This window comes from Podarcis muralis, chromosome 6, assembly GCF_964188315.1.
Source record: "Podarcis muralis chromosome 6, rPodMur119.hap1.1, whole genome shotgun sequence".
Taxonomy (NCBI): Eukaryota; Metazoa; Chordata; class Lepidosauria; order Squamata; family Lacertidae; genus Podarcis; species Podarcis muralis.
Window position 1 is genome coordinate 29,947,315 of NC_135660.1, and position 15,646 is coordinate 29,962,960.

The 15,646-nt window shown below is 38.9% G+C and overlaps 2 protein-coding genes across 3 annotated transcripts in view; both read left to right on the plus strand.

Moving 5' to 3' along the window:
- SERPINE2 (serpin family E member 2) overlaps nt 1-15,646 on the plus strand; it is a 230,477-nt gene that overhangs the window by 54,994 nt on the left and 159,837 nt on the right. The gene's annotated exons all lie outside the window — the stretch shown is intronic.
- Nucleotides 1-15,646, plus strand: part of CUL3 (cullin 3) — a 45,749-nt gene that overhangs the window by 10,055 nt on the left and 20,048 nt on the right. For both annotated transcript variants that reach the window (XM_028731081.2, XM_028731083.2), the window contains exons 2-3: nt 8,575-8,772; nt 15,409-15,522. In XM_028731081.2, the coding sequence (XP_028586914.1) occupies nt 8,575-8,772; nt 15,409-15,522 (312 nt within the window). The remainder of the gene's footprint in view (nt 1-8,574; nt 8,773-15,408; nt 15,523-15,646) is intronic.

Below are 15,646 nucleotides of genomic sequence, written 5' to 3' on the forward strand. Positions count from 1 at the left end.
CCTTACAATGCCATATAAAGTTTTCACATACACTATGAGCTAAAACATTTGAGTGATGGTGACACTTTGATCTTTATAATAGTAGTGTGTCTTCACTTCAAAATTTCTTAGAGATTTCCGCTAATACAAGCACTGAAATGCTCAGACATTTAAGAAAGTTGCCGATATATTCTAAGTTTTGGCTGGAAGCTTGTGTGCTCCCTCCTTCTTTCTTATTTGCCAAGTGTTGAAGTCTCTTATTTATAGACTCCTTTTTAAAGTGTCAGAAATGTCTGGGGTTCTGAGCTTCTTTGAATACATTAAGATTAAATATTGCTTTTAAAATGGTAAAATGATTAGTTTGACTGTAGGCCTATACTCACCTGGGACTAAGCACCACTGAACTTACCGGTACTTACTTCTGAGAGGTATGTGTAAAATTGCAGTGTTAAAGCAACATCTAAAATATTGATAAGGATAACATTAGTTAGATGCCAGGATACATAATTCTCATTGAAATAAACATATAGGGTTGTTTCCAACACTGCTGTTCCACTAGTGCAGCAGATTTATATTTCCACAATGGAACTTAGTTGTTCTTTTCCCTTGAGTGCCCCATGCACCCTCAAAATTTGATCTAGAGGGCTGAAGAAGCCTCCAGAGCTGATTTTTTGGTGTACAGGAAGAGGGTGTGCACAGTCCTGGATACAAGCTTATGTATATGTTCTTTCATTTTACAGTGAGGAAATTTTGAAAAAAAGACAATATAAATGGTAGACACTTGCATTTCTAAGCAGTTACACCATTTGCAGTGTTTTGTGGCTCACTCGGTGTACCTGAATCTTCCATGTAAAGGTAAAGGTAAAGGTACCCCTGCCCGTACGGGCCAGTCTTGACAGACTCTGGGGTTGTGCGCCCATCTCACTCAAGAGGCCGGGGGCCAGCGCTGTCCGGAGACACTTCCGGGTCACGTGGCCAGCGTGACATCGCTGCTCTGGCGAGCCAGAGCCACACACAGAAACGCCGTTTACCTTCCCGCTAGAAAGCGGTCCCTATTTATCTACTTGCACCCGGGAGTGCTTTCGAACTGCTAGGTTGGCAGGCGCTGGGACCGAACAACGGGAGCGCACCCCGCTGCGGGGATTCGAACCGCCGACCTTTCGATCGGCAAGCCCTATGCGCTGAGGCTTTTACCCACAGCGCCACCCGTGTCCCTTCATCTTCCATGTACATCACCAAAAATAATATTGTCTGCACTGAACTTGGGGTGGGGGGGTAGATGAAGAAACCTTGTGGTGGAATCTGGTTGCAAGAAATCTTTGAATTTCTTTAAGAGATAGCTCAACATTCTAATGACATCACAGACTACTCTTGTGCCCCTTGGTAACCACATTAGAACATTGAGTTTGTGTGTGTGTGGTGAATAAATGAAGGCAGTTTTTGTAAAACTATTTAAAATACTTGAAAATAATCCTTTCAAAGGATTCTTAGAAAAGTGTTATAAAGAAAACACTTCAGAGGTAACAGTGTATTAGAAATCCTTCACTTGAGAAAGAAACCTGTAGTCAATGTGAGGTATTGCATATTGCCTACAAAGCAAAACAGAATTTTGCAGAAGTGTTCCATGACCTGTTCACTGGTGTGATGTGGATGTGTTGCCAATTGATTCAGAGGCCTCTGAACTTCATTTTTGTGTAGTACAGTTTCTCCAAGTTACTTGCATGTATTTCGGCAGTGGTGGTGGTAGGATGTCCTGTACGTAGCTGCTGGGCTTCTGAAGGTAATGCATGGCTATGGGAAAAATTAAACTTAAAATCCATCTTTTCCAGGGTTTGATACCCCTATTATGTTCGAATCCCCGCGGCGGGGTGCGCTCCCGCTGCTCGGTCCCAGCGCCTGCCAACCTAGCAGTTCGAAAGCACCCCCGGGTGCAAGTAGATAAATAGGGACCGCTTACCAGCGGGAAGGTAAACGGCGTTCCGTGTGCTGCGCTGGCTTGCCAGATGCAGCTTGTCACGCTGGCCACGTGACCCGGACGTGTCTCCGGACAGCGCTGGCCCCCGGCCTCTTAAGTGAGATGGGCGCACAATCCCAGAGTCTGTCAAGACTGGCCCGTACGGGCAGGGGTACCTTTACCTTTATACTGGCTTTCTATAGTGATGTTGATGAGGCTTAGGCTAAGTGAATGACCATACCTTATAGTGCTTTTGAAAGTGTTGGTTAGTAGACAACCAGGGTGCATATTTCCCAACTCATTGAGAGAAAGTGGAATACTTTCAGTTATAGTTTTAACTAAGCACCAGGCTCGTTTTATTCAGAAATGAGATGCTTTAATGAAGCAGATGATAAAATCAATGTTGAGTACTGATAAAAGGAGAAACTTCAGACTGATTGCCTGTAATGTTCCCATGTCTGTTTACATCGATCAGTGCTAGTGAATTTAGAAGAGGTGAGAATGGTGAAATGTGAACTGACTCCTCATGTAGCAGGCGGTATGTGCTACAACAGTAAAAGTTTAGGAAAAGGAAATTTTCAGAATCTTTTTTAAAAATGCAATTCTCTCTCTCTTAAATCATTCTTCACATTTTGGAAGTTGCTTGTTATTTTAGCAACGTAAACTGTTATGTGTAACTTAATATGCCCTAGAGTTAACAGTTTTTGTATACTGAAAGTTCAGTTTATGGGACAATAGTTACAAATTATATTTGTTTTTAAAAGTATTTGATACAAATGGAGCTACAAGCTGTTGAACTCTTAAGAAACCAAGCATCTCTTTGGTTTTTCTGCTTTATGAGAATTAGGTGAAAAAACAATAAAAACAAACTAAATTATTATTTATTTGGAAAATTATTATGACTCCCATTATTAAGCAGCCATAAGGCATTAATTTTTATAAAAAGGAATGAGAAAAAGAGGAGAAATGGAACAAAACTCAGGAAATACTTTGAAATTTAGTTAGTCTCAAGTTTTTGCTATCACTTTCTGTTCTTCATAGTTGTCTTCCTATTTATCATGGACTTCTAAAGACTGAAGGTTATCCCAGATTGAAACAAGCTTTTATCCTTTCACATTTCAGTTTATTTCTTGTTTTAATGTATATCCAAACATAGACCATTTTCTTCAACATGCTGCGGAAGATGGTGGAATCTGAAGTAGGTGAGAAGCAAGAGAAGTCAGAGGCTGTGTTGTGCAAAAGGCCTTGCCACCATGTTACATGAGGGATATGCTTGGCAGAATCCCAGAGTGCATTCCTTGGCCAAATACTTGAAGATGTTCTGTGCTTTGCAACATTTGAAAGTACCTTTCCCTAAATCTGCAGCCTGTTTTGTAAGCCAGTCAAATGCAGAAGCAGTGCTATCATCATTTACATTTCTACCTTTGAATCTTGGATCTGACAGTTTTGCAACAACATGAACTTGATGGCAACAAAATTATGTTGCTCTGTACTTTCTCCCACTCCTTTGAGACATAGTAAAGAGAACAGAAACAGATCCACCAGCTATGCCAACAAGAGGAAAGCACAATCAAATAATGCATTGCCTCCTTTCTTTCCTTGTGACAATGGCATTGCCCTTCCAGTATTGGAATGCACCTTGCTCTTGCATTTGAAAATTATACTCTCAGTATACTGCACAGGACTTGCTTGTCCTCTAATGTACAGGAATTGTGACGATCTAATTCTGTACATAAAACTCTTTTTGTTACACAGTTTTAGAAATAATTTTGGGTTAGTGAAGTATGAATGCCTCGTCTAAAACATTTTGTTCATTATTCTAAAGCAAAAAAATTTACAAGCCAAAAGAAATTAATTCTTTTGGGAACCTACCCCCAAAGGTTTCAGAGGTTCAGGCTTTCCTCTTTAATTTTTCTGTTTTTTCTTGGGCTTTCACATATGTCGCATGTGCTCATATACATAGCAGAAAATAATGTCTGTTCAACATTTGTTTTATTTATACTCTGTATCGGAAAATGTGCATGTGCACAGCCTGATTCATGCCCATGTCCGGTTAAACAGCCTATTTTCTTAGTCTGTGTGGTAACGTCAATTTTTTGCCATAATACAGCTTTCTAGGGTTAACACTTGACTTCACCCCCGGAGGCACACTGCTGTCTCTCAAGACAGATGGATGCCAACAACAACTAAAGAGGATCTGATCACTTAAATATATGGTAGCTCAACTCGTTGATTTATAATAAAATAATAATTTTGTGTTATATCCATGTGTCTGCTACCCCTCATCTCTCTTCCTCTGGCGTGGTCATGCAGAGGTTATAAGAAGCATTTGTTTCTGCTTCAACTAACCATGGTTTGTTATGTCTGAATAGGGAGCTACAATGCAAGCCAGGATTGTAATCCATGATTTTAAGTCTTTCTGCTCAGATTTAACTATGATTTAAATTAGCCACAGTTCATCCCAGTACTGACCTAGACAAACTGTGGTTGGTTAGGTGAAAACAGAAGCAGTTGCTTCCAGTCTCCTTTTAGTTGCTCCAGGTGAGTTAAGGGGAGAATAATTCATGCACTCATGGCTCACCCAAGCACATGGACTTCTGTTTCAGTGTATTTGAAGAAGTATGCATGCACACGAAAGCTCATACCAATAACGTTGGTCTCTAAGGTGCTACTGGAAGGATTTTTTTTTATTTTGTTTCGACTATGGCAGACCAACACAGCTACCTACCTGTAACCAAGCTCATTATTGTAGTATGAAACTTAGCATTGTGTCAGAACCCAAGCTATTGTGTGCAGGGTTTTGATTTTTACAACAAACAGTACAACTTGTTTAGCACATTAAGATTAAAAGTACAGTGGAACCTCGGGTTGTGAACGTGATCCGTGCGGGAAGCACATTCGCAACGTTCGCAACCCGCAGCGCCATGTCTGCGCACGCTTGGGTCGCAACTTGGCACTTCTGCGCATGCGTGAAGCACCGAAACCCAGAAGTAACCCGTTCCGGTACCTCCGGGTTCAGCGCGGTGCAGAACCCAAAATCGCGTAACCTGAAGCGTCTATAACCCGAGGTACCAATCTATTTACTTTCTTCGCTTAGGTCAGATATCGATCTGTCCTATCTATCTGTCTGTCTGTCTGTCTATCTGTAGCATAGTGTTTGTACCTTGCTTGAGCTAGAAGTGGTATTTTCTTTTTTACATATAAGCAGAAATAATAAAATAATATAATAAAGATACAGAAAGTGTAGACTTAGTTATGATATACAAGTGTTGATGTCAAATTGATCACTAGCTCCACTTGTAAGTGGAATAAGCCTCTGCATCTTTTTTTCATCCTTCCCAATTCATCCAGCACAGCATTAGTAGCCAGGAAATTTGTAACTGGAAGTCATTTCATACCTGCTGAAATAGTACTTCAGGGCAGTCTTGCTACTTTCTTTGGACTTTAAAACATTTGTTTTGTAAAAGGAATGGTGTTTCCTGGAAAAACAATGTCATGAAAGCTTTTCCTATCTGCATGTTTTAACAGTGAGCAGCTTATTGCTATGCAGTTTTGGTCCCACTTAATACAAGCACCCGTCCTCCCTTTCTGCTATATCATATTGTCTGATTCAAAACAGCTGTATACAAATGGGAATTGGTAAGTTAAACATTTGACCGGTCAAAACGGTCTTTGAGTTGACTAGTTAAATATTGACCCAAGCCATTTCCTTGGCATATATTTTCGGATAGACATGTTTGCTGCTGCTGAATTCTGAAGTAGTTTCTGTTTGGCTCTGATACAAAACTAGAATGGAAACGGGTTCAAATTAATTGGTGGAAATGCAACAGGTAATGTGTCCAATATGAGATAGAGCAGGCAATCTTTTGCCAGATGGAATTTCCTTCAAATTGGGGTTGCATCATTCTGCTCTAAAATGCTTTTAAGAGGATGGGGGGAAAGTGTAGTATAGAGTTTCTCCCAAATTTTAAAGTTCAAATTCAGTGTACTGTAGGGAATGCTTTTTGATTATAACTTTCCTGTCTGTTAAGGTCAGGCAGTAAGATTCTGTTGGGCCTCATATCCTCCAGAAGTTGAACTGTGGATGGATAGGATAGGGCCTCTTTTGTAGTGGTATTGCAATTCTGGAGCCAATTCCCTACAGAGACCAGCTTCGATCCTTCATTGTGTACTTTTAGCCAATCAGTGAAAACAGTTTTATTCTGACACATTTGGAAGCTAGCATGATGTGCTTCTTTGGCTATTCATAGAATCCTATAACTGTAGAGTTGGAAGAGACTCTGTGGGTCATCTAGTTGAACCCCCTGCTATGCAGAAATCTCAGCTAAAGCATCAATAGCAGATGGCCATCCAACCTCTGCTTAAACACCTCCAATGAAAGAGGGTCCACCACGTCAATTCCACTGTCAAACTGCTCTTATCATGAGAAAGTTCTTATTGTTGTTTAGTCAGAATCTCATTTCTTGTAACTGGAGCCATTGGTTCACATCCTACCCTCCAGAGCAGGAGAAAACAAGCTTGCTCCATCTTCCATGTGATAGCCCTTTAGAAATTTGATGGCTATTATATCTCTGCTGTTTTGTCAAGATACATTGGTTGTATAAAAGTTTTATTCATTTCACTGTACAGCTTTGATTTTGTTAGCTTTTATCTTGACTTCCTTGAATTGGAGATTCTGAACTAATAATTTAAAAAGTGAAGGGACTCAATCTGTTCAGAAGTGATGCAGTGGCCCAGTTCAGATGATGGTCTTACTGCTTTATAAGGTGAGATACAAACAAGCCTCTTGCAGGTTCAAACAGTCCATTTGCTCCTCCCTTTTCAGCACACCTGAATGCAGTGCAGAAGTTTCTATAGTTTTCTGTTTTGCATAAACTGAGCACCATGGTTATCAGTTTTAGGACAAGCCAGAATCCTAAAACATGATCAAATCCTATCTTAATGCATTGCCTTTTGATTTTTGGCTTTTTGGGAAGCTCAGTTTGCACATAACTGCTCCATTCTTTCACCGGTTTTGCACATGGAAGAGCAGCAAGGATATGAGTATGTGTATGAATATCTTACATGTTATGGCTTATTAAAGCCAGGGTTTGATTGTGTGTACTGGGTTCATTGGGTCAAGTTAGACTTTTGGCTTCTTCTGAAACTGAAAACCATAGCTTCCTACTTGTATGAAATTGCAATTTGTGATTAACTAGGGACTTCTTGGTTCAGTTGCTGCTTGGACAGAAAGCTTGATTATATATTGGCTTAGTAAGATGAGAGATGGTTCTCCAAGATATCTAGCTAGACTTTAAAAGTTTTTTTATTATAACCTTCATTGTGCATGTTTTAAAAAATCTTCCAACTTTGCAGTTGGAACATAATTGAGGACAGCATTAGTATTGCGAAATGATCAGTGATTTAGAATCATATTGGAGATTGAACTAGTAGGCTACTTGATAGTATAGTGATGAGACAGCCATTTCAATATGGTTTTGAAGAGTAATGCTATTAGTATCATTTAAATTAATTGGAAATATGCCTAAAACAGCAGTGAGGGATTTCTTTAAAGCATCAGGCTATATCTGAAAGTCATTGTAGGTGGTTATGCTTATTATTAACATATTTATGTATTACTGGAGTATGAATGATGACTATTAACTGAGGTGGCTGAAGATTTTTGCCTTAATCTATGGTTTATCATTAAACAATTGGGTTTCATACATAAATAAAAAGCCCTCCTGTTAATTTCACTTACTAAAGCATTTGTAAAGCATTACATTAATGATTTGTCCAGGGTTATACCTTTATTTGCAAGGTATAACAAGATTTACTACTAATCTCGTATGTGTAAATTATCTAATATGTCTTGCTTTTCTTACTTTGTTACCCTACGTTTCAGCCAAGGTTGTTTCCCAGATAAATAGAGTAGTTGATAATGTGAAAGTATAAAAACATTTAGCTTCTCTTTAAGTGTATTTGAGACATTTATATTGCCATAGGCATATTTCAGTAAGCAAAAAACAAATGATTCAGCAGTGACTCAGATCAGTAGCTTTTGTTACACATTGGACTAGTAATGCACTAACAGTAAGCTGAACACCTGATCGCACCAGCAGTGCAAGGCTCACTGGTAATATGCATGATAGTGTGGGGGAGGGGAATTTGCAGTGATACTTAAATATATTTCCTGCGAGATCCTATTGTCTAGTCTAGTGAAACTGAGATGGTTACTTTTGCATCATAATTACTCAGTGATTGATAGTTTGTAGCTGAATGTGTGAACTGATTCCTCTGGAAAAGGTTGTATTTGAAGTAAGATAAAAGTTCTGTGTCTGTGATAGCTTACTTATGTTTGCAAGACAACATCAGTCATCAAGTGATAATAAAACACATGTGAATCAGTGGTGTGTGTTGCAAAGAAGAATGTCTGATATCTTACAGAGTTTTGTGCAGTGTGAAGATCTGTTAATACAAACTGCTGGAAAATTAGTCATGTATCTGGTATCGGGCTTGACTCACCTGTCAGCTTGGAACAGAGCTTCTGATAATCACATATATTTGGTGTTATGAATGTGCAACAGTTTTGAAAGGGAAATAATTTTGAAACTTCCTAATCAGAGTAGTTTCTGAATTAGTATTTTTCTTTGCCTTTGCAGATGACTATGGATGAAAAATATGTGAACAGCATTTGGGATCTTCTGAAAAACGCAATTCAAGAGATTCAGCGTAAGAACAACAGTGGTCTCAGCTTTGAGGAACTCTATAGGAATGCTTATACTATGGTATTACATAAACATGGCGAGAAACTATACACTGGACTACGAGAAGTGGTTACTGAGCATCTCATAAACAAGGTATCTACGTGCAATCAACACCATATGCAAATTGGAAGCAAATGGCTAAGGTTCTAGAAGAAACTCATTTCTACTTAAGGCATATGGCTGTCCTTAGAGAATCATACACAATGTTCTGCTTACATTATGATTGTTTTCCGCATGTTAGCAAATGCTAGACAAAAATTATAAAATTTAGCTTCTTGCACTGGGACGTTCTCTTCAGACACAGTGAAACTGTTACTAGTAAAAACTATTTATAAATCACTTTTAATATGTAGAAAGTTTTTACAGTCTTTCTTGTGTTTACATTCACAGCTATGTTATTCTTAAAGTAAGCCATATTAATTTTACAGGTGAGACTGAGACTAAAAATTATTATTTGCCAGAAAACAGAAACTTCTAATTTCTTTTCTTGCGCATGTAGGAAGAAGCATGGGAATCAGAACAGAGGCCACTTGTGTTTATAATGTCAAATCAGTTTGGTGTTTCATCTGAATGAAATCACGTTTCATTCAAACCCCCAAAAATGTAGTTTTCCCACAAACCAGGATCCCAAGTCGGGATTTGATCCTGGTTTGTGGGCAAACTATGGTTTGCCAAATTTGTATAAAATGATGAATGATTGTTTACTGCAAACCAGAAATGAAAGCTTCTAATTTTGTTCCTCACATGGAACAAGGGAGGATGAAATGCTTGAGCCCAAGACTTGCAACACCAAACCTGATTTGGCATATTGTTTGAATGGAACTATTGCCGTGGCTTGTTGTCATGAAGGTGAGCAGTGTGAGCCGGCGGCTAGGCACTCCCCTTTCACTTCTCATGCATATGCAAATAGTGTAAAGGTTGCCACAACTTTCAACACATTTTTTTTTTTTTTGTAATGTCTGAATACAAGAAACAGTGATTCATTCAAAACGCAATTAGTGCAACAGCTCAGGCTCTGAAACCTTGTTTAGAGTTTACATTTGAACTGGATGATTGACTTGCTCAAGACCACATACTTCATCATTCCTGGCTAGCAGGACCAGTGGTCAGAGATGATTGGAGTTGTAGTCCAACAAACAGCTGGGGACCCAAGTTTGAGAAACCCTAATTTAGTGAAACCTTTCATCTTTCACAGATGTTGGTTCACACTTTATGGTTGGTGATGGAATAAAGCATAGAACTCTTACCCTTGGGGACCCGGGGCACATTTGGAATAAAAAAATGACTTCTACTTCTAAAAGAGCAAAATAGAGACAGAACCACAAAATGCTGTAGGCACACTCACCCCCCTCCACCACAAAAACAATCTGTGAGGTTCAAGGCACCTACCACAGCAACTGCCATGCTTGTTCACAGATAGAAAACTTTTTACACTGTTCTGAACAGGTGGCAAAGTCGGTGTCTAATTGTGGCATGTAATTAAATGTGAACATGTTAAAGGGGACATGTTGAATGTTGGAGGGGCCGAGCCAGTGCAACCTGTTTCATGCATTATGGATTTTTTAGGGGATATTTATGAGACCTACTATGGGCGCCATGTGAGGTACCGGCTGTCATACTAGTGTCCATGTTGGTGCCCCTGACATAAAGACTGTGTCACAGAAGTAGCTGTGGTGAAAAAAAAGTGGTTGTCTCCTATTGGGTCTGGAAAGTGTCATCTACTAAAGTTGATTTTGGTGGTCAATAGCCTAGTGAATTAGAGCTGTCTTTGCCTGTGGTGGTGACTGTGCCACCTATTGATATTGACCTAGCTTTGGGACTGCTGCAACTAGTGTGAATGTATCATTTTGGGTAATGGGAGTTTCAAGGCCTATTGCTGCAGAGGTATGGTTGGCTCAGCTCCATGTCTGGATCGCATTCTACTGTGACAGTAGCGATAGGAAGCAATCACAAGGAATGGATTGCTGACACAGCTACTTCCTATGTTATCATTGCAGCCATTTGGAAGTGACAGGCACACTTGTGATAGTCTTTTGTCATCAGTCTCGTCTTGTTTGAATCTGATTCATTTAGTTCAGGGGTCAGCAAACTTTTTCAGCAGGGGGCCGTTCCACTGTCCCTCAGACCTTATGCGAGGCCGGACTATATTTTGGAAAAAATAATGAATGAATTCCTGTGCCCCAGAGATGCATTTTAAATAAAAGCACACATTCTACTCATGTAAAAACACACTGATTCCTGGATGATCCACGGGGCGTATTTAGAAGGCGATTGGGCTGGATCCAGCCCCCGGGCCTTAGTTTGCCTACCCATGATTTAGTCTTTCCCGAAAATGACAAAATATATTTGATAATACAAGGACAGATTTTGCACCTGTATATAAAATGCACTCAACCTCAGATATGAATGTTTTATATGTGTTTAGGTTGCTGCCATTGTCAGAAAAAAAGATAGAAGCAGGAACACCAGACAATTCAGAAGCACACTTGGCCATCTTTTAGAAGCATTTCAAAACCTTTATTGTTTAGGCCTAGTTTCAGAGATCAGGGCTAAACTGACAGAGGATTGAAGAGGTTTTTTTTAAATATAGTGTTTTCTAGTTCTTATTTTTTGTATTTCATTAATTTAGGAGGGGGAAGGTTGTTGGAAAAAAATAAACTTCAGGGTCCTCTATTAGAAAAAAACACTGCTGCAGCTTTGGGATTTGGGGAGGCCTTGTGTGTTTTCGTAATGCTGTCTTGGGCACTACAACACAAACCACCTTGATGAAGCCTTATGCATTTAATATTTGCTGCTTATAGTGGGACAGGTGTGCTGAGCACAGCATATCCCTTTAGCTCCACTCATGTATACTTGTAAGTAATTGATATACACATCACCCATGGAAAATCATAACTACATTGGTATAAAACCTTTAGGAACAATACTTTTAAAATGTTCCAAATGTGCTAACAATATCCCGTAAAGCAAGAGTTCAGTTAAGGGTCAGTTCAGGATAATAGTCTGGGAAGATTAGTAAACTGCTACTTGCTAATCACTATATACAATTTTAAATGCATGCATTCATTTTGGAATACAAAGTTGTTACTGTTTGGAGTGGGATTTCTTTTTATTTTTTACTGTGGCGCATATAGGAAGTATTCCTTTCAATTTGTTCTAATTTGTTTGCTGAATCTTCACTCAGACACTGGTACTTTAAACAAAAATTATATAACCTAGTAAGACAGTGAGCAATTATTGTTAAAAATCTATTCATGATTGTACTTGTTGGTTGTCATTATCTGCAAGCAGTGAACGTAAAACTTAAATGAGCAAATGAAAGCATGCAATTTTTGCATGAAGTATGAAATACTAAAACACATATTGTGATTCTTCAGCAGCCCAATTATATGTAGATAGAAGATCTTCTAACATGACTAGCAACTAGTATATGCTAAAACACATATTGTGATTCTTCAGCAGCCCAATTATATGTAGATAGAAGATCTTCTAACATGACTAGCAACTAGTATATGCTAAAAATAGGAGTCATTTTTCTATTTTGTATAATTTGCTGTATAATCTATAGTAGTCTTAAGCACTTGACTTTCATGAAGCTTCTTTGCCTTGGAAAGAGGAGTTGCACAGGTGATAAATGTGAAGTAACTTTAGTGAGCAGATAACCACTACATACTCCATACCTATTCTTCCTCAAAGAAACAGGTTGCAATCAGTGCTAGAAACTCAGCTATATAAGCTAGAGGCCAAAGGTTACAGTTGGCAAAACAAAATGTTGAGTTGCCATTTTTGGGCAAGACAGCTCTAAAGTCTTTTTTTCCAAATGATTTACTGACTGTGATTGATTATCAGTTAAACATCTGGGTAGTTCAGATGATAATCTTGAGCTAGGTTAAAAACTTTGAGAATTTAAGGAAGAAAAGCCACTTTATCCAGGGATCATCCACATATATATTGGCCTATTCCTACTGCTTTATCTTAATGGTGACACAGACCATGCATAATATAAAAATATTCTTCACAACTGTGAGCAGGGCAGTAGGGTGGGGTAAGTGAAGACAAGCTACAACAGCTAGCTATAACATTGCTCACTGCTCCTGCTTAGGCTTCACAGAAAAAGCATTTTGGTTCCTGAAATCCATTGTGATTGTGCAGATAAAATATAACTGATAGAATACTACAGGATGTGGTATTAGTGTGTGAAAACAATCAAGATCCAATGATCCCCAGACATGCACCTCAAGATAGTGATGTCAGGTGCCATCCTGGCACCCAGGGATCTTCACTTGGTTGCCGACAAGTGGCCGACAATCAGGTGCAAAATGTGCCAGGTAACAGGTTAATTTCAAACACTGGTTGAAATAGATGTACAGGGAGTGATACAGATCAAATGCACTGTCAGTAACAGCTACATCAAATCTCTATGTGCTATGCAGGAGAACCTAGACTTTACAGATGAAAAGCGAATGAAACATAAGGCATCTTCCCTATGACTGGCTGACAGACTTCCTCTTCTTTCTCCCAAAGAGTGCTTTTGTGACTTGGGAGCAGAAAGACCTCTTAGCTGGTCCTTCTGAGTAGTACTACAAGATATCCAGAACTGTTTGTTCAAGTGAATGTTACAAGAAAAACTTTAACACCTCCTTCTCAAGGACCCGGTGTTCATCACAGAGACTATGGCTGTTTGTATAGCAGGAAACAGAGCCAAGACTTCCTCTGGGATATTGCTATGTGACTTCACTAAATAATAAACCTTTTTATGGAAAAGCAATGTCAAATGCTGCTATTCTTAAAACACATGTAAATAGTCCTGAAATCTAGATGTTTATTTTGGTGTGCCTGCTACCACCTGAGAATTTTGAAGTTAAAAGGCTACAGGAGCCAATTTTATCCCCCATTCCCAATATGCCTCTATATTGTATAAACATTGAACTCAACAGCTGGTTGAAATGTAGAGACTAAGAATTTTAGTTGTGAACTAGCAAATTCTACTTTTTTAAGGATAAGAATATACAGCCTCTGACTGTTACTTGCAGCTGCTGCTAAATGACAGTCTCCTTCCCAAATTTATCCTTGAAACTGCAGGACTTTCCATGGACTACTGTAGGAATCAAAACAGTTACATGCTTGTATCACAAAAAGTAAGCTGCAAAGGGGATTTAAAGAACAGCAAACAACTTTCAAATATTTTGAGATGAATACCTGTTAGCCTCAGATGGGATCTTTCTATCCAAAAAGGACCATTCTTTAACCTTGTAAATCAAGGCACAAAAGTTACTAGCCTGCAAAGTGTTTTTGCTAGTGTGTTGGTGGCTGGCTGAGGAGGGATAGAGAGCTTGGTCCCACCTCCAGCAGCCTACTACATTTCTATCATTGTTATCATTTTATTTGTAAGGCTTCCATACTTGTCTTTCATTTCTGGGACATTGTGCAACATTAAGATGAATGAAAGTGTCTTTAATAGTATATTGCTTTGCTGTCTCTCCTTCACCCCTAGCTATAATGCTTTTATAAGGACACCTCATCCTCTTACTCATTCAAAGAAATCCCCCCTCCAATAAAACCCCCAAACATTTTAATTGGTTCACGGAAAGTGTTTAATTTGAGTTAGGGCTCAGTGAATGCTTAGTCATAGAAATATGGCCCAAAAACAACAACTGTATTTTAGTGATTAGGAAAAAGAGTGGTAGTGGTAGATCAGAGCCATCAGAAATTGTGAGGCATTACAGAGGAAGACACTACATTATTTCCTCCCATTACAGTTTTATGGTAAAATTAAGAGTTATATTTTAAACAACATTGAATACTTACAATTCCAGACAGAGGTTGGGTGCCAGTATGTGGGAATGTAGGAAGCTGCCTCATACCTTCTCAGACCATCTAGCTCAGTATTGTTTACTGTGACTGGCCATAGTTCTCTAGTATTCCAGACCTGCATCTTTCCCAGCCCTACCTGGAAATGGCAGTGATTGAACCTGGGATCCTTTGCATGCAAAGCATTTGCTCTACTACTCACCTGCTGAGTTAAAAATGAACAGAGGCAGGCTTCGTCAAATGCATCCAGAACTCAATGTCAGCAATTGCCACAGAAAGAGGAGGGAGAAATCCAGAAGAGGCAGACATCAAAAAATAAACAAGCAGGCTCCAAGAACCAACCAAGAAGGTTGCTACTCAAATCCATTTTCCATATGCCATTGTAGCAAAGAGCCGATGGCATGGTCAGTCAGCTCTTGATAAGTAAGCATGATTACTCTTCCTTTTGCATTTTGCACACATTACAAGATAAGTCCCAGTAGCACAGCAATGCACATGACTGACTAGAGCTGTTTCCTGTCCTTCCAGTAAGAAAGAAGTGTAAATGTTTGTGAGTAATATGACTTGCTGTGAGGATCACAAAATTAATTTGGTTATGCTTCTAGGAGCTTCAGGGCTAAATGTATCATTTATCCTATATGGTAAAGCTGTCTACACTGCTAACAAAACATGATAAATTAAAAAGTTTCATCTATATATTTCATTTATATACTCATGAGTCATACTATCTGCAGACAATACTTGCCTGTTTTTTAAATGCAAAGAGCTTCCTAATAGTGGTGCGATTTGAACTGGTAGTGTGGTTATTTGGCACGTCTTTTTGCTCTTTCTTGTGACAGTAGCATAGCATAGTAGCTTTCAATAACTTGTATTAAATAAGTTGCCTTGGTTATTTTGAAACATTCTGTTTGGTTGCAGGTGCGAGAAGATGTGCTAAATTCATTAAATAACAACTTCCTCCAAACATTAAACCAAGCATGGAATGATCATCAAACAGCAATGGTGATGATTAGAGACATTCTAATGTATATGGTAGGTAATGTCTTATTTTACTCTCTCTCTGGAGCTAGAAGTATTTAGTCGTAAGAACAAACTTGTAGATCTTCATACTCATGGAAGAACTAGACATGATAAGTTGAAATATTTAACTGATATG